This window comes from Equus przewalskii, chromosome 2, assembly GCF_037783145.1.
Source record: "Equus przewalskii isolate Varuska chromosome 2, EquPr2, whole genome shotgun sequence".
In the NCBI taxonomy this organism is placed as follows: domain Eukaryota; kingdom Metazoa; phylum Chordata; class Mammalia; order Perissodactyla; family Equidae; genus Equus; species Equus przewalskii.
The window spans coordinates 56,554,447-56,578,419 of record NC_091832.1 but is presented as its reverse complement, the minus strand read 5'-3'; the positions used below and the strand labels follow the sequence as shown (position 1 = coordinate 56,578,419).

Below are 23,973 nucleotides of genomic sequence, written 5' to 3'. Positions count from 1 at the left end.
ACCTTTGGAAGTTCTCCAGGGGCCAGTTTGGAGCCGCCCCGTGGTGGGGCCGCAGCTCCTCCCCTCCTCTGGCTCAGGATTTGGGCCACTTTCTGAGAGGCCAAGCCCTGGGAATTGATTTAGCCCGGAGAGGTGGAGCTGAACGGGGGTGAGGGGCGTGGAAGGTTCTTGAAGTCGGTGGTCCTCAAACCTGGCTGAACATTGGAGTCACCTGAGGAGGTTTCATAGCCAGTTAAGGCCTGGGTCCCACCCAGTGATTTGATTTCACTCATCTGGAGTGGTATTTTTAAATGCTCTCCAAGGGATTCCAATGTGCAGACGAGACTGAGAACTGCTCCCTGTGATGGTGAATTAACAGACTCATCTCTGTTCCCAATACCTGGCACACAGTAGGTGCTTGGTTCGTGTTGGATTAATTAATGCCTTCGGGATTACTGGAAGTTGATTAGAGCGTCTATTCAAATTTAATATGCTGGCCTCTTGCCTTCAAGCCAAGGAAGCCAGTTACTGAATATCTCTAACCAGGGCCTGGACCAGGGCACCCCGTTACCCGCCCCGCCTCCCTTAGGGAAGTGCACACTCTCGGGTCAAGTAGTTCGAGTGCAGGGTCGGCACCTGGCATGAGGCACCATGCATACCTGCTTGTCTCGCCCTAGTCCCGGCCTTGTCTCTAATTTCTAGTCCATGGAACAAACAAACCTGCTCGCTTCCCTTAGTAAAGAAGTCTGAATTTTCAAAATCTGAAGCTAGGAGTGGAAGGGGATTGCAGTGAGAAGCCATCAAATTTGTTTTCATCAGTTGACCATAAACTGTCAGCACCCAGAAGGCAGAAGTTACCTGAATCCGGCTGTGCGCCCTCACCTGGGTCAGCCACCATAGTCATGCAAACCATGATGTGTTCGCAACCCACCAACTTGAGATCCCCTGCAGGACTCCCCTGCAGCACTCCCCTGCAGGACTCTGGTTGAGTAGGTCTGGGGGAGACCCAGGCATTTGCATCATAACAAATCCCGGGGGTGATCTTGATGCAGGCTGGCATCTAAACTCACTTTGAGAAACACTCACGAAGACCATGGAAGGGGCTTAGAAGTGGCCCGACCCAGTGATCTCAACCTGGATATACAACAGAATCATCTGGAGAGCTTAAAAATACTGAATTAATTCATTATCTGGGGTGGGGCCGTGGCATCAGTATTTTTTAAAGCTCCCAGTTGATTCTAACACGGAGCTGAAACTGAGAACCACTGATCTGGTCCTATCCTCTCATTTCACCAATAGGAAAACAGAGGTCCTGAGAGGGGAAGCGCCTTGCTCAAGGCCACACAGCTAACTATTGACCAGAAATTAGGAGCCGGTCTTCGCAGTTTGAATCAGGTATTAGATTCCCTGGTCAGTAAGATGCTGTCCTGGGCCCTGAGCCACAGAGATCTGCATTTGTAGAGCGTTTTGGTGCCAACCCCTGATCAGAAGCTGCCCTGCAGCCGCGATAGGGGAGCCCTGGACTAGCTGGAGGCTGCTGGGAGCTGCACTCACCCAGAGAGGCCAGCACGGCCACGGCCACCAGGAGCAGGGCCAGGAAGAGGTAAAGGATCCGCACGGACGTGTGCAGAGACAGGTTCCTCTGGCAGCGGCTGCAGCGGGGCCCCGGCCGGCCTGTGGGGGACAGAAGGAGAGCAGTGGCTTAGGCCAGTGGCTGAGGCTGCAGCTGAAGGATCAGGTTCATGCTCTTGCTCCGACCTGTCTCATTACATTTCAAACCAGCCTCAGAAAGGGAGTTGTTCTCCATCCATCTCTACCCATCCCACTGCCTTTTCTCTAGGTCCTAGAGCTTTTAGGAAGTGAAGAGACCAGAGTCAGGGTCTCAAAGAACACCCCCACCACTCCCATCACTCTCTCTCTATGGCATCATCACTCAGCCCACGGTGTGGGCAAACACTCTCTGATACACTGGGCTTACTGATGATCCATGACATGGGGCAGCCAGCCCTGTTACACCACTGGGTGACCAACTCATCCAGGTTTGCCTAGGGCTTTCTGGGTTTTAGACTGAAAGTCTCATGTTATGGGAACTCCTCAGGGTGGGGCAAACCAGGATGGTTGGCCAAGACTGTCTCAGTATTAAAACTGGAAGTCATACACCCTGGGAAACCCCTGAGTCCCAGGCAACCCAGATGGTTATCACCCATCTCACAAGGTTTCAGGTAACCAGCAGTTCTCCTGGAAACCAAAAGAATGGTGCCAGTCCACCAGCTGGGCCCCTGGTATGCGGGAAGGAGGGAGCCCAGTGTTCTTGGCTATTCTGGCAGGTGGCCAATGCCCAGAGGGAATGCAGTGATAGTCCCAGAAATATGAAATTTCTAAGGCGAATTTACCTTCAGCTGCACATTATGAGTACCAGGAATGTTTAAAAATCCTGATGCCCTGTTCACACTCCAGACCAAAAGAAATCAGAATTTCTGAGGGCTGGGCTCAGGCATCCTTGGGTGATTACAATGCACAGCCCAGGTTGAGAACAGCTGCTCTAATCTATGAAACTCACTGAGAAGCCCTACTCTAACAGTTCAGGTGGCATGGGTTTCTCAGATTAACCATGCCAAGATGGGTCCTGTAGGCCTGAGAAGGATGGGCTACTTGGCTGGTATGGGATACAAGGAAGGAGGTAGTTCTGGGGCAGCTAGAAGACAGGCCCCCAGGGAGATGGCAGAGGTCCCTGACAGGTCTCAGGAGGAGCCCTGGACACAGATGTCACTTGTGTCAAACTTTGACTTCATCTGTACTGCATAACCCAGGCCACTCTGCCCTTTCACCCTCCAGGAAGCAGTAGGGAAAGGACAGCCAGGGTTTTGAAGCCATGGAGAGAGAAAACAAGTCACCAGCCTGGGAATGGGGGTAAGGAGATCAGAAGGCAGCCGCCAGAGCCCTTACCCTCCTGTGTGCACGGGAAGGTTGGCATGTCCTCGTCGTCAGCAGCCAGCTCCTCTTCTGTAACACACAATGCATCTCCGTCGCCAGCGGCCGACCTCACTGTGATGGAGCCAGTGCCATCAGTCCCAGGGCTGGGACCCTGAGTCACACCCACCCCTCTCCAGCTGCCCGATTCATTTACAGTCCCCACACCCTGTGCCCACCCCTGCCCCTGGGTACAAGTCAGCCCACTTGAGCTCCAGGTGACCTGATGGTAAGCAGAGAAAGGGGGACAGAGGTAAGAATCAAGGGGCTGAGGAACTGGGATGTCCTAACACCTCTGGGTAGGGAGACTGCAGGATCTCCAACAAGCTGGTAAAGACACACAGGCCAGCTCAGTTGCCTACTCTATCTGCACCTTGCTCAAACTCCTTGGGGTGGACCAAGAAGAAATAAGAGCTGGTTGCTTGATCGGCTCAGAGTCCTTCCATGCCCTGACACATGGTAACCGAAGCAGAATTGCCTTTTCCAGGGACGAGGGTGAATCTGGCCCCAGCACAACAGCACAGTCCCCACCAAGACTCTGCATCCGGCCCAGGTGGGGGGTGCAGAGAGGAGGAAGCGGGAGGTGGGAGGGTACCAAAGGTCACAGAGCTTTGCCTCACACCACCTTGTCCAGGGCCTGCCAGGTGTGGAAGGGATGGTGGGAGGAGCAGGTCTCATGTCAGAAGGCTGATTTGATGCTTGTTCCATGGGATCATGTACTCCCTAAATAAGACCTAAGTGATGTGGTCCCTCATTCTGAGGATTGCTCTCATCCCCCTAGACACCTCATACCTCCTCCTCCTTAAAAGACCTGGTCTTTTATGAATGATGAGAAGCAAGATGCCCAAAATAGGCAGAGCGAGCTGAATCTCCAAGTGGGTGTTTGAGAAGTTAGGTGGTCTGGATTGAGCTGACCAGGGCTTTTGTGCCGAAAAGCAGGGGATGCAAGCTGATGATGACGACCAAATTGCTTGGGAGACGTCTGCTAAGGGGATTTTTTAAACTACGCAGTAAAATCCAGAGGCAATAAAAGAAAAGATCAATACATTTGACTACATGACAATAAAATAAAAACACTTGTCCCTGGCCAAAAAAAGCAAATGTCAAACTGGGAGAAAATATTCACAACACATATCACAGCTAAAGAGCTAGCATACCAAATATATAAAGAGCTCTAAAAATTGAGGTAATGAAGAATGAAAAATCCTATAGAAAAATGGGCAAAAGACCTGAACAGACAATTTTGAAAAGAGACAGTGAGAATGGCCCCTAAACAAATGAAAAGATGTTCAACTTTACTTACAAGGTAAATGCAGCTTAAGACAACACTGTGATAACATTTCTCACCCATCAGATTGGCAGGAATGCAGAGGCCTGACAGTGCACTGTGTTGGCCAGGCCATGGGGAGTGAGGTGGGAATGCAAAATGGCCCAACCCGGAGGAGGGGAATTTAATATATGCATTTGCCCTCCAACCCAGCAATCACACAATCACAATCACACTGGAATTTATCCAGAATACACACCCCCAACAACCTGAAAATACATATGACAAGGTTATTCACTGCAGGGTTATTTGTATCTGCAAAAACTGGGAACTATCTAAATGTACATGAATGTACTATGGTATATATACACCCATTGGGGCTCTATGCAGCTCTACAAACAAATAAGGAACTCTCTATTAACTGATATGGAGTAATTTCCAAGAGATAGTAAATGAAAACAGCAAAGTGCAAAGAAGCATATATAGTATACTACCTTTTTTGTAAGAAAGAAGGGAAAGTAAGAAAACTTGCATACACCTGCTTATCATTGAAAGAAGAAACACAGGAAGGGTAAACCAAAAGACAATGAAGTTGTTTTCTACAAGGGATGGGGTGGAAGGAACACAAGAAGGAGTGACATTTCTCTGAGTATAATTTTTGTATAGTTTTGACTTTTGAAAACATGTTAATATTTTACATATTTAAAAAATTAAATTTTATTGATTAAAAAAACCCATCTGGAACCAGATAAATCTTGTTTGCATTTTTTTTTTAAACAGATTGCTTGCATTTTGAATGACTACAATAAGCACACTGATGGGGGAAAGGAAAGAACTAATCTAAGTAGATTATGGCATGGTTTTGACTATGTAAACTCAGTCTGGGATATGACAGGATGTGATTGGGGAAGAAGTACAAACAAATCTTGAAATTTTTTAAGTAATTTTATGAATTGTTGTAGCATGGGTAAAGCAATTCTCAAATTATTTTAGATGAATTCCAGATTGAACAAGTGAGTAAATGTGTTGATGTGGTTTGGACGTGGGGTTCTCATTGTGAAAAACGGGACACAGAGCTATGGAATGGGAGAGACAAGAGAGAAGCCCTTGGGGACGGATGGAAGTTAGAGGCATCAATATGAACCCATAACTTCTAAAATATGTATCTGTATGTATATGTTCATGTTTATGTGCATATAATGTATATATGTATCTATATTTCTAGGTACGTGTATACATATAACTTTGTTTGCTGCAAAGACACTGAAATAGCAACAAACACGCCTAGCAACCTAGGTCATAAGGAAGTAGAAACCAGCTTGAAGATGTCCCCACTGGGCAACTCTGAACAATTTGAGCATTAAAATAATTAAGCATAATAATGCAATTATGTTATTGAAAAAATAGAGATTCATGGATTCATACCAATGATAGTTAGAGAGACAGAGAGAAGAGAGGACTGGAGTGGGAGATCAACAGTTGCAATCATTATGGTAAAGACTGGATCAGGCAAGAACCACCAATGGATGCTACCTCTAGGGAAAATTCTAATGAAGAACAGCATTTATACATGGTCTTACAGTGTCTCCTTACAGGCTACTTATTAGCTGCAGGAGAGGAAAAAAAAAAATTCCAGTAATTACATATTAGGGAAATCAGGCAACACCTTGACCAGGTGATCAAAATTAACATCACCTCTGAGGGCCAGATGGACATGGTGTGCTTCTAGAGGTGACAGCCTGAGCAGCATACATCACCTATGTCATTTATTGGCCAAGAATGCATAACCCCATTTGAATCACGAGGAACCATGAGAAAAACACAAAGTGAGGATCACTGTATACAAAAAAGTGGGGGGGAGTGTTGTATTTTTCAAAAATATCAGTCATGAACGACAATAAAGGTGAAGGAGACATGACAACTAAATGCAACCCTTAACGTTAGACTGGCTCCTGTGCTGGAAGGAGAAGGAAATCTATAGAGGATATTTGGTCAGCTGACAACATTGGAATATGTACGGTTGATCAGATAAAGTATTAAAGCAAATTCACGAACTTCATATCTGTACTCTGATCATATTCCGATTCTTATGAAATCCACACTCAAGTGTTAGAAGTAAAGGACCATGATGTGTGTAACTTACCCTCAAGTGCTTCAGAAAAAATTATGTGTGTGTATGTATGTGCATATGCATATGTGTGTATCTATAAATAGTACTGCAGTGAAAATCCTTGTATGTCAAATGTTAAGCACATATGGGATTTTCTTAAGACAATTTCCTAACAGTGAATTCACTGGCTTAGATTGTAAGAACATTTTAACGATCTGGAACAAACGACCAATTGCTGTCTAGAAAGGGCATACAAATCACACTTCTCCCCACACAGCATGTGAAGATACATCCATGGACTAGTCCCTCACCCCATGAGTCTTATAAAGTAAATGTCTTTACGAGTTTAATGCAAGAATATCCATATTTTATTTTGCAAGTTTAAAAATTATTAGTGAAGGGCCGGCTCCGTGGCCAAGTGGTTAAGTTCGCGTGCTCCGCTGAGGCGGCCCAGGGTTCGGATGCTGGGCATGGACACGGCACTGCCCGTCAGTCCACGTTGAGGCGGTATCCCACATCCCACAACTAGAAGGACCTGCAACTAAGATATACAACTGTGTACAGGGGGGGTTTGGGGAGATAAAGCAGGAAAAAAAAAGATTGGCAGCAGTTGTTTGCCCACGTGCCAATCTTTAAAAAAAAAAAATTATTAGTGAGACTGAACATCTTAAGTGCTCACAGCCATTCCTTTCCATGAACTGTCTCCATGTAGCCTTTAGCCATTTTTCTGTTGAGCTGTTGATTTTTCTGTTCATGTGAGGTTGTTTTAAGAGCATAACCTTTCATCACATATCTTCCAGATGTTTCAATGGATTTATTTTTGAAAATTGTTAAAAGCGTTTGTGTGCACAGCTCCAGGGCCACCATGGTGCCCTCCAGGGGGTGGTTGGGGGTGCGGAGGGGTGGAAGGCCCTTCACAACGGACCCCCGATTGAACAGTAGAGTCCTGAGGGCTGTGCGTTCAAGACTTGCTTCCAGAGGGCATTTCCTTGACTGTTACCAGATGCCAGGAAACTACAGAACCGAGACCACTGCAGTCTGATTTCTTAGATTGGACTGCCCACACGTGCGCATGGAATATAAACTGGACGCCCAGACCCACGCGAGGGCAAGCTTCCGTTGCCCAGCACAGCCCTTTCCCCTCACCTGGACTCTGGACACATCCTGTTTCCGTGTCAGCTCTCTGGCAGGGGGATTTTCCGCCCTAGCGTCTTGCCCCTCCCGGCCCTTTATTCAAGGAGACTCAAAATCTCTAACCACAGTTATGAGCGCTGACCAATCAGTAGGAAGACTGTGACCCATCAGAAAAGACTGAGGCCAAATTCCAGCCAGAATGGCTGTCCCAGTGCGACAGGGCCTGGGGGGCTTTAGCCGGGGGTCTTCGGTCCACCTGCCCCACCCTCGTGTCACTCACAGCCTTGTCTCCTCCTGCACCCAAGAGTCTAGGTTCCTGACATCCAGCTTCTGTATTTGTTGAGTGGTATGGTTTTAGCTCCTAATTTAATTTTTTTGTTTAGCTTGGTCCTTGGGGATTTCCCATTTTTTTCCAACTTTACCTATGCATTTAGTAGTTTGCTTGTACTGTAGCACCTAAACTTTATGGTGGGAGAATATTACAAGCCATAACCCTAGAAGTAGAAGCTCCAAGTTTTGTTTTTCTTGTTTTCCCTTTTTAACGTGATGAAGGGCTGAGTCAGTCTTGCCCTGAGGCAATCTTCACATGACTCTATAACCTTTACAGTCTAAAGTATCACTTTTATGGACAAAAAGACTGAGGTTCAGAGAAGCAAAGAGTGTTGCTTCACCGCACGCCAAATATGTGGTGAAGCTGAGATTTGAACTTAGACATCTTTCCCACCATACCTACTCCCTCCTCAGAGTGACGAGCAAAGCTTCTACCAATGCTCAGAAACCTTGCTTCTGCAATGACAAGGTGAGCAGGTAGACGCGAGGGGGGCTGGGCCCGTAACCCAGTGTGCGATGGAGCCTCAGAGGCTCTGGCGAGACCTAGAAGCAGCCTGAGTAGCACCTGCGACCTCATTTCCCAAGTCCTTAGTAACCACTGTGATCAACGCCAGAGCCAGCGGCAGAGCGGGCAAGGAACCTCGGTAAGGGAAGGCAGCCCTGATGGGCTCAGCAGGGGAGGGACGTGGGCGACCCCAAATTAAAGATGCCGCCATCGACACCTTAAGTGCCCTCTGCTTGTCCTTCAGGTCACAGCTTCTATGTTACTTCCTCAGCAGTCTTTCTTGGGCTCCCAGACTGGAGTAAGTCCCTTTTTATATATACTACAACATGCTCTGCATTTTTCCTCTGTGGAATGCAATATACCTTTAGTTATTTATTCAACAGCTCTCTTCCCCAGTGCTTAAGATCTGAAGGTGGGGACAGTGTCTGTCTTGTTCTGTGCTTTATCCAAAGCCCCTAGCACAGTGGTTGACACAGAGAAATGCTCAACAAACACAATTTCGGATGAATCTCTGAATGATTTTGTATTATGCTTGTCAGTAGTGGGTCTATGCCTGCAAAAATCGTTGGGGAGCTTGGTCAAGAGACCAATGTCAGCACCCCACACTTGGAGATTCTGAGTTAATCTGGAGGGAGAGTGGAGACCTGAGATCACATCCGTTATCCCATTTAATCCCTACGACTAGCCTGAGAGACACACAGGGAGAGAAATTATTGTCCCAATGTTACAGGTGAGGAAACTGAGTTTGGCGAGGAGGGGGTTGAACCAAAGGCAAAGAGCCAGAGTGTGGCAAAGCCTCCTGAATCCTGGTTGAGTTTTCCTCTCCATAGTAACAGATTCCAGGTAGCCTCTTTCTGATAGAGCTAGTGTGTTCTCGTGTGTGTGTGCGAGCCAGTGTACATTGTGTGTGTGCACCCTTTGGAGGGGCTGGGTACAGTGGCAGAAAGAAGGATGACATGGGGGGTATGACTGATCCCTTTATATGCATCCTAGGAAATCAGCCTCCTCAGCCCTGCTTTGTGACTTAGGCTGCTGCCCCATCATCAATCTGCTAACAGTTTCGAGGATAACTGCCTGGGACGGTACCAGGATTACCATCCCTTTCCCATAAACTCACGCCTCAAGCGAGGCAGGCTAGGTTTCCGTGGTGCCTCTGTGCTATGTCTGAACAAAACCTCACCCTAACTAGCGTGCTCTCTCAGCCCTGATGATCTCAGCCGGAACCACCCTGCGGCCTGTCAGATCAACCCACCTCGGGCCCCTCGGGGAGGTATTCCTTCCATTTATTGCAGCAGAAATGCCTTCCAGGCCTTCCTGCCGGTGTTTCTCATTTCTCTCCACTGCCTGACGGTGCTTCTCGGCCCTCCCTCGTGACAGGCCTCCTCCCTGTTCTGGCTCCAGGGCCAATTTCGTCACTTCACTGTTTATAGCCTTTGCAGGGAATCTGGGAAGACTTAAATCAAGTGAGGCTGACACTGACCTTCAGCAAACACCCTCTCAAAAAGCACACAGCTTCGTCATAACTTTGCCCTACCACTGAGAGCCCCCAAATTGGCAATCACTAGCAAGCAGGAATTAATAAAGACCCTGTTCCGGTTCTTTGCGGAGCAGCCCATGGGGAGGGAAATGATGGTTGCCAGCACGGATCTCAGCTCTCTCCAGATGAGGGGGTTCACAAGTGTTTGGCCACATTCCCTTTGCTGACATCTCAGCTCCATAACTCACGGCCCTCCCCAGTCCCCAAAGAGGTCCTTCTGCTCTGTCTGATTCTCTAGATTTCCTGTTCACTAGCGCTGAGCCGCGGACCACAGGGACCCCTAATTCACCTATGTCTGGAATGCCGCAGCAACTCTCCACTGGAGCCTTGTTCATTTTAATGAGAACATAATCCAAAGCATTTGTGGGGTTTTTATAAGCCAAGCCCTTTGCAAGCACAGGCTCATTATATTCACATTACACCAAGATTGTTCCGGTCAGAGGACGGAGGAAGAAACAGACACAAAGAATTGGGGAAAGCTTGGCTTGAGGACGCACGCTCTGACTGATTAGAGGATGATTGATTAGACAGGAATCTGTACCCCTTCTTGCACTGGGCCACGCAGCGTCGAGAGAGACAGGAAAAGAACATTTCTCCCCCACCCCCACCACGTCTGCCTATTCCCATGCCTTCTGGGGCCATCTGTTAGGTGCACCCCCTGTCCAAAGTGTTTTCAGAGATAGGAAGGGGAAAGGAACTCAAAAGTCACAGAGCCCACCTGTCATGTTACAAAGGCTCAGAGAGTAAGTTAGTTATGGTTCCAAAACGTCCAGGGATCTGAAGCAAGATCCGAACACACAGAGAATGCTTGTGGAGCTGCACATACCAGCTCAGACAGGCCGCAGAGCTGGGCTAAGCCTTTCAATCCAGGCCTGACATCTGCTTACAGGTCTGGCCTCCCAGCAGTTTATCTCCTTAAGGTCAGGAAATCTCCCCTCAGCCTCTTTCAGGACAGGGCTGACGGCGTGGTGGGTGTTCAGAAATAACGGGTTTACTGACCCTTTGAGAAGGCCTGCATTCTTAGTTAATTGTTAACTTCTGCTGTTTTAATTAAGAGCCCATCTCATTAAAAATAAAGATTAATGACTTAAAATATGGTTTAAATATGGTTTATTCTTCGTGTTCTCCATGGCTCGGGAGTGTTGGGGAGTGCTGATGCACCGAGGATGCAAAAGCCTAAAGCAGCAGACTTAAAATGAACACACAAGGAACTAATGTTTGAACAGAAAAGGAATGAACTGGGGGTGGGTACAGCAAAATTTAGGATCTGCTTCCCCTCTCTGTCTCAGAACCAAAGCAAGGGGTACGATATTCCCCTCCTAAAGCTAAAAGGCCTCTCTTGTTTTTTGGGGGGAGGGTTATTTTGTTCTACTGGTGTCCCAGTTAACTACCTCAGAATACCACCAGTGTTGTTATGGCCCTCTAAAATAAGGCCCTGCTCCTTCCCTGTGTCACACATAAATTATCCATAAGATTGAGGACTTGGACATGCTGAAAATTGAGGGGCACTTGCGAGTCAAACATTATGGGTTGCCAGGCAACTGGAATGGTCAGAGAAGCCACCATATTGTAGGCCATGTGTCTGAAGAGACGCTGTTTCCAGGAGGACAGAAATAGCCTCTGTTGCCTTCTCTCGCTCTCTTTCTCTTTTCTTCCTTTTTTCATTTTGCTGGTTCCAGGATAACACCTATTATAGGCTTGGGAGAGGACACTGGAGAAGCTATGGTAATGCCTGGACCTGGAAGTCTTCGGGTAACCCCCTCTCCCGGGACAAGCTTGGGGCAGCATGCTGCTCTGGGACCCCATGAGCCAGCTTCTGCTTCCCCTGTTCCAGTGGCCCCAAGGGATTGGAACTGTCAGGAAGGGGCATCCGGTCCCTGTAATAAAGAAGCCAGGCCCACAAATGACCTTCCAAAGGCACGGCCAGGGCCCATTTTTCATCTAGGGATCTCTAGGCAAATTGCAGGCAGTGTGCTTAAAAAAAAATCAAACAGCCTTCGAAGGCCAGTGTTGTAAACTCAGACTCATAAAGCAGTGGCAACCACTGGAGATTTGAAAGAGCCTCTGTTCTTCTCATACCTAAGATCATCACATCCAACTCAAACATCAGGGCAGCCACAAGAGGAACTCCTTTTTTTTTTTTTTTTAAAGTCTCTGCTCCCACAGAGCCACGTAGAAAGTTCGATTGAAGGTGTGTGTGTTGGCACATCACTAGTCGTGACTGCTGACTCTGTTGGGGCCGAGCTTGGTTCACTTCTCCCTCTGGAGGTGGAAAATAGCTGGGACCTGTTAACCAATTGCTAACTCAACTGTGGTCGCCGACTTCAGCTTTCTTTCGGTTGACCAAAAATGTGGAGCTAATGAACTCTTTCGCCTTTCCAGGACTGCAATCTTCCATCAGAGTCAGCAAGGGGGAGAGATTCGAGGAATAGAATAAGAGGTCTTTCTTTGGGAACTTCAAGGAACATATTTTGATGATTATCTTCTACGGAGTTCACAGAGTGGGTTTTCAAAACAGCCAATTGGGTCAGTAAAAATAAAGATTTCAGAGTCTTTTCAGAAGCCAATGCTATATTTAAAGTTGCAGAATAGCTATAGTTTAAGGTTGGAGAATGCTATAATTACGGTTGCAAAATTGTTTTCATTAGAACCCCTCTACCATTACCCCTCCCCACAGGCTTCCTGTGCGGAGGCGTCTGTATCCAGATGGGACCCAGTCTGCCCTCTCTGCTCTAATGAATCTATCTGGTCCTTCCCTTTCAGACTTTTCTGCTCAACAAGCTGTCACGATCTGCTTCCCTGTAACACTCAGCTCCTTTCTGCTCCTTCATTCCTCAAATGAAGGAAAACCTGTGTTTCTGGTAAGCACAGAGGTTGTGGGCAAACTCCCCTTTTATCCTAAGCCCCCTTTATCCTAAATGACTTTCCTCCCCTTTCTGCCCTCAGTGTTTCTAACCGGGGTGCTCTTGGCTTTTCGGTGGCACAATTCTTCCTTAGACAGGATTTACCCACACCGCACAGACATTTGGCATTCTGGCCCACTAAATGCCAGGAGCGATCCCTGGTCATCGTGATGACTCCAGATGCCCGCTCCATTTCTAAATACCCCTTCAAGGGGCGGGATAGCCTCCAGGTAAGAAGAGAACCCAGGCTGTTCACTCAATACCACAGACCCCAACCCTCCCTCACCACATGCACACTGGTTTCCTCTGCGTAGATAGCAACTCCTCCACTCCCCCGGACCCCAAAACTCCAGTGGGATAGGAGAAATGTGAATCACTAGTTTCTTGACCTCAATAGTCACCTCTGGGCCTTCAAACCTCACACTCTCTCTGCTTCTCACCACTTGAGGTCCATGCTCTCTCTCACACGGGGACTTCCCATCCCTTCTCTGAGCTTCACGTGCAAAAATGGTGGGAATATCATCTACTTCACAGAGCTGCTGTGGAAATTCAATAAGACAATATATACAAAGTACTTGGCACATAGTAAATATCTGAAAAATGGTAGTACCGGTAATTTTTATCAGGATTATTTTTCTATCCTACTTGAATTGTCACTTATCTCCCTTTCCCAATGCCCGTCACTCTCAGGAGCAATTCCCAACTTTCAAGAAATCCATTTTTCAAAACGTGTCTTACGGAACGCTGGTTTCAAAATACTCTTTCGTGAAGAAAGGTTCTTTGATCAAGTAAGTCTGGAAAATGCTGCATACTCTATCCCATTTTGGAGACTCAACATTAACATACTAAAAACTTTGAAAAGTCCTGCAAAGAAACAGGCCCATTTCAAACTGTATTATAATTCTGTTTCTCAAATTTATTTGACCATGGAACTTCCTGCCATTCTTGAAAAAAAAAAACCATGGGACTGGTTGGTATTCAGTGGTGCAGCTACCTCAGGGAACACTGTTCTGGGTAAGCACCTTACTCGGATTAGATTGTTTCCTTACCCTGTCTTCTGCCATCAGCTTTAACGGAGGCAGCATTTATGTTGAAAGCCTGCTGGTCCTCCATACCTCAGGGCTCCCTGGCCTGGAATCTATAGGTCTCATCCGCACGTTGGTCGAAGCTCAGCCTGCCCACCCTCTGGAGTGCAAAGCCTACTGCTGTTCCCTCTGTGTGATAAGCTCCTTTTTTATACCCTCTCACTGTCCTTCCTAAGCCCCACTGCACTAAGCCTTTATGCTCCCTACTTCACCCAGGCCATCAGCTACTCTGAACTCCCAGATCAGCCTAGCCCCAGGGTCAGGTGCGAACCCAGTTCGGTGGAAGCCCGGCAGAGAGAGGGGTGGATTTGGCCCAGTCGAGTCCTGCCATCTGGATCCTCACTCACTACTCCTCTTCTCAGCCCATCTCATTCTCCAAAGATGAGAAGATCAAAACCATTAGGTTTAAGCTCTCCACCTTCCCCCTAACTCCCTCAAGGTCCCTACGCCTTAAATCTTAAATCCAGTGTAGGCGAGGGCGTGTGGAAAGGGGCCCTCTTGTGCATCTGGAGCGCAGTCTGGCACTCTGCTTCCAAACTCCAAGTGAGCATGCCTTTTGACCCAGCAATCTCCTTTTTGGGAATTTTTTTCTAAGGGAATACTTATACAACTAGGAAAGATGGATGTGCAAAGATTATCACTGCGTGCTATGATAAACTTCAGGAAAAATGTTAGGTAACTCGAATGCCCATTGATAAGGGGTTGGTTAAATAAATTATTGTAAAGTTGTACTGTGGAGTATTATGCAACCATTTTAAAGATAAGGCAGATCTATATTTATTGTCCAGGGAAGATATCTACATTCTATTGTTGAATTTTAAAAATACATATACAGAATAACATGGATAGTATAATCTTACCTATGTGAAAAAAATTTGTGTGCAAATAGACACAGAAAGATTTTCGGAAGAATGGTCATTCAAATCTTGTCAATTATCTCTGAGGGACAGGAGTTCATGTGAGTGCTATTTCTTTCCTTTTCTCAATTTTTCATAAAGAGTCTGTATCATAAGAAGATTAAATGCAACCAGTAATGCAAAAAGTCTGTCTCTATGTGTCATTTCTCCCTTTCCTCGGTTCCCCATGAAGAGAGCCCGTCTTCTTTCCCCGGCAAAGCTCACCCACTCCTGCCTCCTTCGTTACTGTGCCCCCATTTCCCCTTCTCTTCTTTCTTTCTTCCTTCACATGAGCAGAGGCCAGCCCCACCTGCAAGAACTCTTCCTGCCTGGCCCTGCTTCTTACTTTGACTACCTAGTTCCCTTTTTCTGAAACGTCTCTAATGTGAGGCCTCCCTGCCACTTTGCATCCAATCTACCCATTCCCCTCGCAGCCGTGCAGCCTGGCTCCCTCCAAATCAAATAATCCTGTGCTAACCCTGTCGCTCAACAGTCAACATTGTTGACCATTTCCTCCTTCTTGGAACTTTCTCCTCTTGATTTGCATGACATTACTGTCACAGTTCCCTGCCTGTGTCCCTGACCACTCCTTTTGGCTCCTTCACAAGCTCATTTTCTCCCTCGCATTCTCTAAAAATAGAGATTTCCCAACGTCTCCAGGGAGAAGCAGCAGCCAGGTCATCTCCTGACAACCCCTTCCAGGGCCTCTCCAATGTCAGCAGGACACAAGTGGAAGTCCTTAGCACGGCACTCAAGGCCTCCTGGTCTTGTGGCTGCTTGCCTCTCTTGGCCAACTCTTAACTCCAGGCCAATCTCTCTGCCCATCACCCCAAAGCACATGCACCCAAGGACACAATGCCCACCTTCCACTGTCCCTGGAATGACCCCATCTAAATCTTGCTCACCCTTCAACACCTCCCTAAAGTCTCTCCCAACAGCCCCAATTTGAAATGCTCTCCTTCTCTCCAGGGATTCCTTCCAAATCTACTGTATATACCACTCATTTGTTCTTCTGTGTCATCTCCCTTGATTATCTGGTTTTCTTGTTAAGTGTGCATGTCTTGTCTCTGCCTGAGGGCAGGAACCATCCTTGCTTACCTTCAAACCAGCATGCCTCCTCCTGAAAAGCAGGTACTGGATACATGCTTGCTCACCAAAAAGTGGGGGGCGACATCCCAGAATAACCAATATTTTAGCTTGGGTTCAGGTGGATGTGAAGGTATCTCATCTGAGCCCTGAAGGGTGTCTGCGGGTCTCCATCTAGAGATGGTCAGGACACTGTCAGAAATATGGGTCCTGAGCTCAGAGGAATAAATCTGGCCTCATCAGCCTATCCCATGTGTCAAATCTACAAGGCTGGGTGAGGCTGTTCAAGGAATGGGCGCCCAGTAAGAACCAAGGAGTCCACAGCTGAAACCACACACTGGCCCAGAAGGAGAGCAGCAAAGGAGGAGAGACAGGGAAAGAACCAATACCATCCCAAACCGCTTCTTTGGGACCTCTCTTATGACACTTACCACTTTAAGTCTTTTTGAATGATTTGGGCACTAATCTTATAGGTCCTAGCAAAGGGTAAGCTCCTGGGAGAAAGGACAGTGCCTGAGCTCTTCTCGGCCTCTTTCTCAGACCTTAGACATACGTAGACATACAAGTCCTGGCACCTGGCAGTTGGTCAACAAACGTTTGTTAAACCGAAGCATGAATCTTCACTGAATGCCTGCATTTGGTTCTGGGATACCAGGGTGTGATTCTTGTCTTTAAGGATCTTACCCCTGTGGGGGACTCAGATACACCCACTGCACAGATGCAGTAGGCACCTCCTAAGTGCCAGACACTGTGCGGGAGTGAGACAAGAAAAAGGCAGAGAAATGGGTCCCCATGCTCGTGAAACTCACATTCTGATACCAACATGTGGGCTTTACAGTCTTATTCTGAGGGTAAGATTATATATATATGGGGACAGATAGATAGACATTGACAGATACATAGATGAATAGATATGAATATATATACCCTCACAGAAGGAAAAACAACAGAGTAGAATGTTAGCGCTGAAAAGAACCTCAAAGATCCTCCAGTCTACATGCAGATGAGAAGACAGAGGGCCAGGAAGTATCAATGACTTCACCATAGTTATAAAGCTGATCTGTGACAGGGCTGGGCCTAACCTTGGGTGTCAGTTCTCACAACACATACATACACACACACACACGCTAAATTAAGCATAACAAACACGGGCAGTGCCTCTGTGAGTGGTGCAGTCCGTCATGCCACTGCACTCACCAATTCTAACAGCACAGCTGCCTGTCCTTCACGGAAACTGCCAAGCTATTCGCCATCTATTTAGAAGCACAATTCTTTTTCCTCTCTCTCAAATTAGCTTTGGGATGTGCGTCTTCAGTTATTAAAATTACCCCAGCTGGTTGGCGAGGTGACCAATGTGTGTGCGTGCGTGTGTGTGTGTGTGTGTGTGTCTGAGTGTTGGGAGCTGATCTCCAAGACCTGAGCCCCTGGGGCCCCCTGTGGCCCCCCGCATTGGGCTGTTAGTGGCTCTTTGCACCTTTGCCATGTCGGCTCCTTTACTTCTGGTCTCAGGCTCCTTCCAGCGCCCCAAGGTCTGGGGAGGAAGGTCAGGCTTTCAAAGTGGACCCAGTGCCCACTCATGAGTGGATATAATCTCCCTCCACCAGCTGTGGGAAGCAGATTTTTCTGGGATCACATTGCTGTATTCTGCAGCCCCTCCTTTCCCCGACCACTCTTTGCCCACGGGGTATGGGCACTGCTGTCCGATTTTGTGGGGAGGGGTTGTTCCTCCCACATTGGGGAATAGCAGGGTGCGGCCCTGCCCTGTCGGTGGCAGCTGAGGATAAGCCTCCAGGGGCAAAGAGCAGCCCATGCGGCAGGCCTGTTTCCAAACATCTCTCTACAGAGCCTCTTCCGCTCCCCAAGTGGTACTCAGACCCAGAGCTCCTGGGCTGAGTCACAGAGCCTCAGAGTAGGATGGGCCTCAGGGACCACCCAGGAGGAGAATGAGGCCCAGAGAGGGAAACACTTTGACAGGAGCCTCATGCAGGGCCAGGACCAGAGCCCACGTCTTTGACTCTCAAATCAGTCATCTTTGCAGGGAACCAGGCTGCCTCTAGAGACGGCCTCATAAAATGGGAGGGCTCCCCCGACAGGACTCTCTCACCAGGGCTGTGCAAACAATCCCACAGGGGGCTGTTAATGGCTCAGGCAAGCCAGTGGGAAGCTCCCAGGGGGTCATGTCACCAAGGGGCTGGTGGCAGCTCTGTGCCCCCCAGGTGTGAGAGGGGCTGCACCTGCATCAACAGATTGCATCAATAGATTTGGCTGCCTGGGAGGCCTGGCTGGCCAGCCAGTGGTGGGCGGGCAGGAGGGGCCTTGGGGTGGAAACAGCTTGGCTGGCAGAGCAGGCCCTGGCGCCTGGCCACTGGTGGCAGTGCTCCTCAGCAAACGTGTTTTCTTGTTTAAGTGCCGTCCGTCCCCACCAATGCCCCTCTCTCCCACCAAACATAACATCACCTGATGTTTTGCTTTGAGAGGGGATGGTGAATCTTTGCCAACAGATGTAATTCTCAGATTGGTGGGCCCTTTGGAGGGGCCTTTGAAGCCAGCATCCCCCCAGGGAAGGGGCCGCCCTGCTCTGCTGGGCACTTTACTTTTTCCATGTGAATGAAAAAAATCCCGATTCTTCACACTCCACAGATCCCAAAGGCCAAATATTTGCTGTCTGCCCTGCCTTTTCCATCCCAGGTAGAGGCGGCGGCTCTTCCTGGCTCCTGGGGAGGACTGGGAAGACCCTGCAGGGGGGTGCGCTGGGAATCAACCCTCGCCTTCTCCCGTGTCTCTGCAGCCTGGCCCCTGGGATGTTCTTGGAGATCATGGGAGGGCTTCGTGGAGACTTGGAAAAGCACGTGAGTGCTGCCCTGAAGGCCCCAGTGGGCAGGAATTTGGGCCCACATCGTGGTGAGGCTGTTGGTTGAGAGCAGGGAAAAGGAGGTGAGAGGGACGGGTCTCAGGATTCTTTCTGGGAGCCCACAGCCTCCCAGCCAGCAGGCCAGGAGGACCCTGGGACCTGATGACGCATTTCAGCCCATCCTCCTCAGGAACCTCCTCCAAATACTCCTTCACACCAGCTCTTTTCTCCTCCACTCAGGAGTGGAATGGCCTCACTGAGTTTCAGAGAGGAAGATCGTGTGTTCCCGTCTCCCTCCTCCTCGGGAGCTGGATGTTTCCTCCGTTTCAGAGGTTCAGCCCTGCCTGTCTTTCCCTCAGTGTACTTTCTCTAACAGTGTTTGTCTGGAATGTCAGTGGAGACAAACCACTCTGAGAATGTGCAGCATCTTACCATCATCATTAAGGTCCCGAGCAGCAGGGGCCCCAAGCCTGTGGTGGGATGTGGTCTAAGACCTTTCCGGAGGCTTCTCGGTGATGACCTGCCCTAGGCCGGCTGACTGGGAAGGGTACTGCTCCATGGATGTGGTAGCTGAGAGCAGAAGCTTCGTGGGTGAGGATCCTCTCTGCTGCCAAGGGAACTCCCTGGGCTTGATTATAACTTGCTTGCTTCATCCCAGACAGCCCGAGAGATGATAAGGCCATCAGAAAGCACAGACAGAGGGGCCGGAGGCCAGAGGGAAGGAAGGGACAGAGAGGCCGGGGTATACCAGCAGGCGCCCTGGCCTGGAAGTCAGCAGCCCTGGGCTCTAGTTCCCCTGACTAGCTGTGACTCTTAGGCAAGTCCTTTCCTCTGTCCGTAGGACCAGCAGCATAATTTGTGGGGCCCAGTGCGAAATGAAGTGCAGGGGTCCCTTGTTAAAAAATTATTAAGAATTTCACATCAGCGACAGCAGAGCATTAAACCTAGTGTGAGGCCTTCCAGGCGCCGGCCCTGTGAGAATACACAGGTCGCATACCCATGAAGCCGGTCCTACCTCTTGGGGCCTCAGTTTCCTCAACTACACAATGTGGAGGCTGTGTTCAATCAGAGGGGTGTCCGTGGAGCCCCTTCCTCATAGGAACCCTCAGCCCAGTACATGTCAAAGAGACAAACAGAGCTGCTTCCCCGCTGCCTGAGAGCAGAGTTTAGAGCCCTGCCGGCAACGTCGAAGGTCCTTTCCAGCTTCCGCATTCAACAGTCGAAGACCAACCGGGGAGGTTCTCCCTCTCCGGAGCACAAGCATCCGCCCCGGGGCTGTGGAAGGATTGCTGAAGAGGCAGGGGATGGCACTGAAAACCTCAAAGGCTGGTTGTCCCACGGGATGACTCCAAGGCCTGCTTCTCCCACCGCCTGAATCCATCGTGAAGACCGGGCGTGCTCAGGAAAGCCAGGCCCGGGGATGAGCACCTGGACCAAGTCTTCTTCCCACCCCGAGAACCGCTGCAAGGGCCGCTGTGGGGATGACCCACTGCCCTGGGCAGAGCTCAGGCCTGGACCACTGGTCTCCCCAGCCGATGGTGTAGGAGGTCAGAGGGCGGGTCAGCCAGGGTTCAGAGGTTGGGAAGGGCAGGCCTGGGCTGAGGCCTCCACACGGGGGTCTCCTGGAGGAGAATCCTGGGCCGGCGCCGGGCAGAAAGCTAGGTGGGACTGCGGGAGCCCCGGAGACGGCTCCCTGGCTAAAGGGATCAGAAACTTCTCTAGGATTTAAAATTTAAAATTCATTGCTCTGGATAGAGCGATGAGCAGTGAGGACAGGACCGTGAAGGAGAGTGCGCGCGAACTTTCTCCATCCTCCTCCTCTCCCCTTCCCTTGACTTCATGCTCCCTCCTGTCCTCCGGATCCGTCCCGCTGAAGGACCCGAAAGGCAGGAAGAAGACCCCGAACTCCTTCCCGGAGGGCCCCTCCCTCCTCAGCCCCCACCGCGTCCCGGGCACATCTCGCCTCGAGCTCCCGCGCGGGGCTTACCTTTCATGGTCCCCGCGGCCGGGCCCCGGGAGGCCCCCGAAGGCGGCTGGAGCCGCGGCGCGCCGGTCGCAGCCGGAGGTCCTCGGCGGGAGAGGGGCTGCGGCCGGGGGCATGCCGGGCGCCGCGGGGCCGGCGCGCCGAGGGGTCCGCGGCCGCAGCCTGGGCCGCCCGCCGGGCACCTAGCGCCGCGCCCCGCCGCCCATCCCGCCGCGCGCGTCCGCTGGAGGCCGGCGAGGTCTGCGGCCCAGCGCGCCGCCGCCTCCCTCCCCGCTCCCTCCCCGCTCCGCGCCTCCCTCCTCGTCACTTCTTGGGCCCCGGCCCAGATCAACTTCCTCGGTATTTTCAAAACTGCCGCGCCAGGCCTCTTTGTGCCGCCGGTCCCCAGGCCGCCGGGCGCGCCCGCCCCCCGTGCCCCCGGGCCGGCCTCGAACCCGCGGACGCGGCTGCCGGGGAGCGCGCGGGGGGCGCGTGGGGCCCCGTGGTTGGCGCGGCGGGGGCCGTCTCGTGGAGGGGCCCCGGATCTCGGCCCTGGACGCTCTTCTCGCCCACCTGATGGGAGGAGGGCCTGGGAGAAGGGAGGACCCCGGGGTCCAGACCCACGCCCCAGGGTGACTGCGGCTGACCCCGTTTCGGCGCCGAAGGTCCCGCGTCCCCAGAAGCCCCTCAATCCCGGGCAGCCCGGGAGGGTTGGCCCCCCGGCTCTGTCCCGCTAGGCGCGTGGCTGCTTGGCCACTTCTCGTCTCCAAACCTCCGTTTTGTACGTGAGAGAACTGGGCCCGAGCTCTCCCAAATTCAGTGATTTTGTTCTTGGAGGGGCCTCTGGTGAAAACAATGACATCTGAGGGAACCTGACATCAAGCAAGGAGTTGTGACTCTCGTGACGTCTCTTCTCTGGGATCCTCACGTGTCAGACGCTGAGGTAGCAGACAGGTACTGAGCGCCTGCCTGTACCAGGTTCTGCCTGAACTCCGGGACCGAGAGGAACGCCTCGCAGGTCCCTGTCTCCATGGGGTGGCATCTGGTGAGGAGAGCCAACAGGTAAACGGGATGGCCATGAGGTGTGTGAAGGCTGTGGCAGGAGAGCACGGAAAGACGGGACCACAGCGTGGGGACACTGGCCCGCTCTTTTGATTGCTACAGTCTGCCCCTTTCCCACATGCCCACACCTCCATGCCCACCCCCATTTGGCCCTTGGAGTAAAGTAGGTGAGGCCAAAGGGGCAGAGAAACTTTCTCCTAAGCCAGGAGCGGGAAGGGGCGGAGGACAGCCACCTCGTTCACAAGTCCCAGTGGATCGCAAGGGGCCATGTCCAGCTGTCTCTCTTCTCCACTGGGCAATGGCAGGTTTGAGTTCACAAAGCACATCCTCTCCACTATCTCAGTGAACCTCACGACGACCTTGAGAGCCATGCTGCCCATTTTACAGATGAGGACACTGAGGTTCAGGGAGGATGTCACCTACCTGGTGGTGGTCGAGGGATACTCCTGTGGCCTGAATCTCGATTCCCAGTCTGCCCTTTGAGCCTCAGTGTCCTGGGACGGTGGTCTGGATCAGGAGAACTGCTTTGTAAACACCAGGGAAATATTCACCTCAAGGGACGCTTTACCTAGGCGGGTACCTGTGTCCTAACTTGCTGGATCCTCACAGCAGCCCTATGAGATGAGCACTATTCTAGCCCTCATTCTTCAGAGGAGGAAACTAAGGCATGCAGAGGATAAACAATGTGCTGAGCGTCGCATCGCCAGGAAGTGGAGATCTCGAATTTGAACCCAGGCAGGTGGATCCGCGCCTGTGTGCTTGGCCACAGTGCACCGCATGGCCTCTCATAGAAGGACTCAAATATTTGTTGACAGAAAGAACAAACAAAGAACCTTTGGTTTTCTCCATCTTTCTTTAGTTGGCTGGACTCAAGATGGTTGGTGAGAAAAAGGGCCTAACCCTGGTGTGAGGGAGTGCCCTCTCCCACCCGCACGTCCCTTGGGAATTGGAGGATGTATGTATGTATGTATCCAGTGGTGTTGCTATGATAATGCAGACGAATCAGCAAAGAAATGAAATATGCTGCTGTCTGGTTGCAGATGGGCCCGGGGGGCCAGAGCTGGACCCCAGCCCTGAAGAGTTTCAGGGGACAAACTCCAGTTCCAAAAGACCTCTGGGGAGAGGAGACCCAGCCCTGTGGAGTGGCCGGAAAGAGCTGGAGAGGAGCTGGCAGACATTAGGGGACAAAGCACAGACCAGTTCAGAGACGGAAGAAGGCAGAAAGAGGAGGGTAAGGGATGATCACAGGTCGAGATCACAGCTCACAGCTCAAGAAGGGAAGAGACAGGATGTCCTAGAGGTTGCACCAGCCTTTGGGTGAAAGCTTTCAGCTGCAGTTTCAGGCAATTTCTGCCAACAGCCAGAGGGATGGACCCAGAGTCAACTGGACCCGCTGCCCTTGAGAGACCAGGTTCTGGGACTATTGGGAAGTGGCTCAGCTGGGACTTCAGTACAGAGGCACAGACAGGATGGGGTCAGGAGGGTGGGGTGGGGAGAGCTGCTTAATACTGTTTTTAACTTGAGCTGGGGAGGGATGGGGGGGCAGTTGACTGCAGCACATGGGCCACACTTATGTTGAAAGTCAAAGGAATTAGCTAAAGAGCAGAGGTCATTTAGAGAGAAAAAATGGAATCATGATGGTGGACACTTCCATGTATTAAGGAAAGTAGAAAGAACCGCCCCCCCCCCCCATTCTTGAGCAGTGTTGTGACTTGCTCAGAATAAAATCCCCCAGGAAGCTCCCCAGACTTTCCTTTCTATTTCTACTTCAGGAAAAACATCTCTCTTCTTCCTAAAGCCCACTTCCTCCACTCTGCCTTTGATCCTTTCCTCCCCAGCCATGCTCTTGTCCAGCACTAGGGCATAACTCTCACTTTTCCTTCTTAGATTGTAGCGTCAGCCCTCAATGCTCACTGAAATTTCTCCCTTCCCCCTACTTGCCAAAAATGATAAGCTTTTCAAAATCTGTATCCTCTTCAACCATTTTGTAGATTTAACACTGTATTAGTGAGGGTTCTCCAGAGAAACAGAATGAATAGCCAGCAGGCCAGAGACCCAAGGAAGGGGTGATGTTGCAGCTCAAGTCCAAAGGCAGTCTACTGGCAGAATTCTCTCTTTTTTGGGGGAAATCAGCCTTTTGTCTATTAAGGTCTTCAACTGATTGGATGAGGCCCACCACATGAAGGAGGGTAATCTGCTTGACTCAGAGTCTACTGATTTAAATGTTAATCTCATCTAAAAAAACAGCTTCACAGAAGCATCTAGAATAATGTTTGACCAAATATCTGGGTACCA

At 50.2% G+C, this 23,973-nt stretch overlaps 1 protein-coding gene across 2 annotated transcripts in view; it reads right to left on the bottom strand.

The window, feature by feature from the left end:
- SCARA3 (scavenger receptor class A member 3) overlaps positions 1 to 20,804 on the bottom strand; it is a 42,822-nt gene extending 22,018 nt beyond the window's left edge. The window contains exons 1-3 of one of the 2 annotated variants that reach the window (XM_070611339.1): positions 20,641 to 20,804; positions 2,926 to 3,024; positions 1,534 to 1,653 (exon numbers count right to left, since the gene is read on the bottom strand). In XM_070611339.1, the coding sequence (XP_070467440.1) occupies positions 1,534 to 1,653; positions 2,926 to 3,024; positions 20,641 to 20,647 (226 nt within the window). In that variant the 5' untranslated portion in view covers positions 20,648 to 20,804. The remainder of the gene's footprint in view (positions 1 to 1,533; positions 1,654 to 2,925; positions 3,025 to 20,640) is intronic. The other variant, XM_008519296.2, reaches the window with a different exon arrangement.
- Positions 20,805 to 23,973: the final 3,169 nt, after the last annotated feature.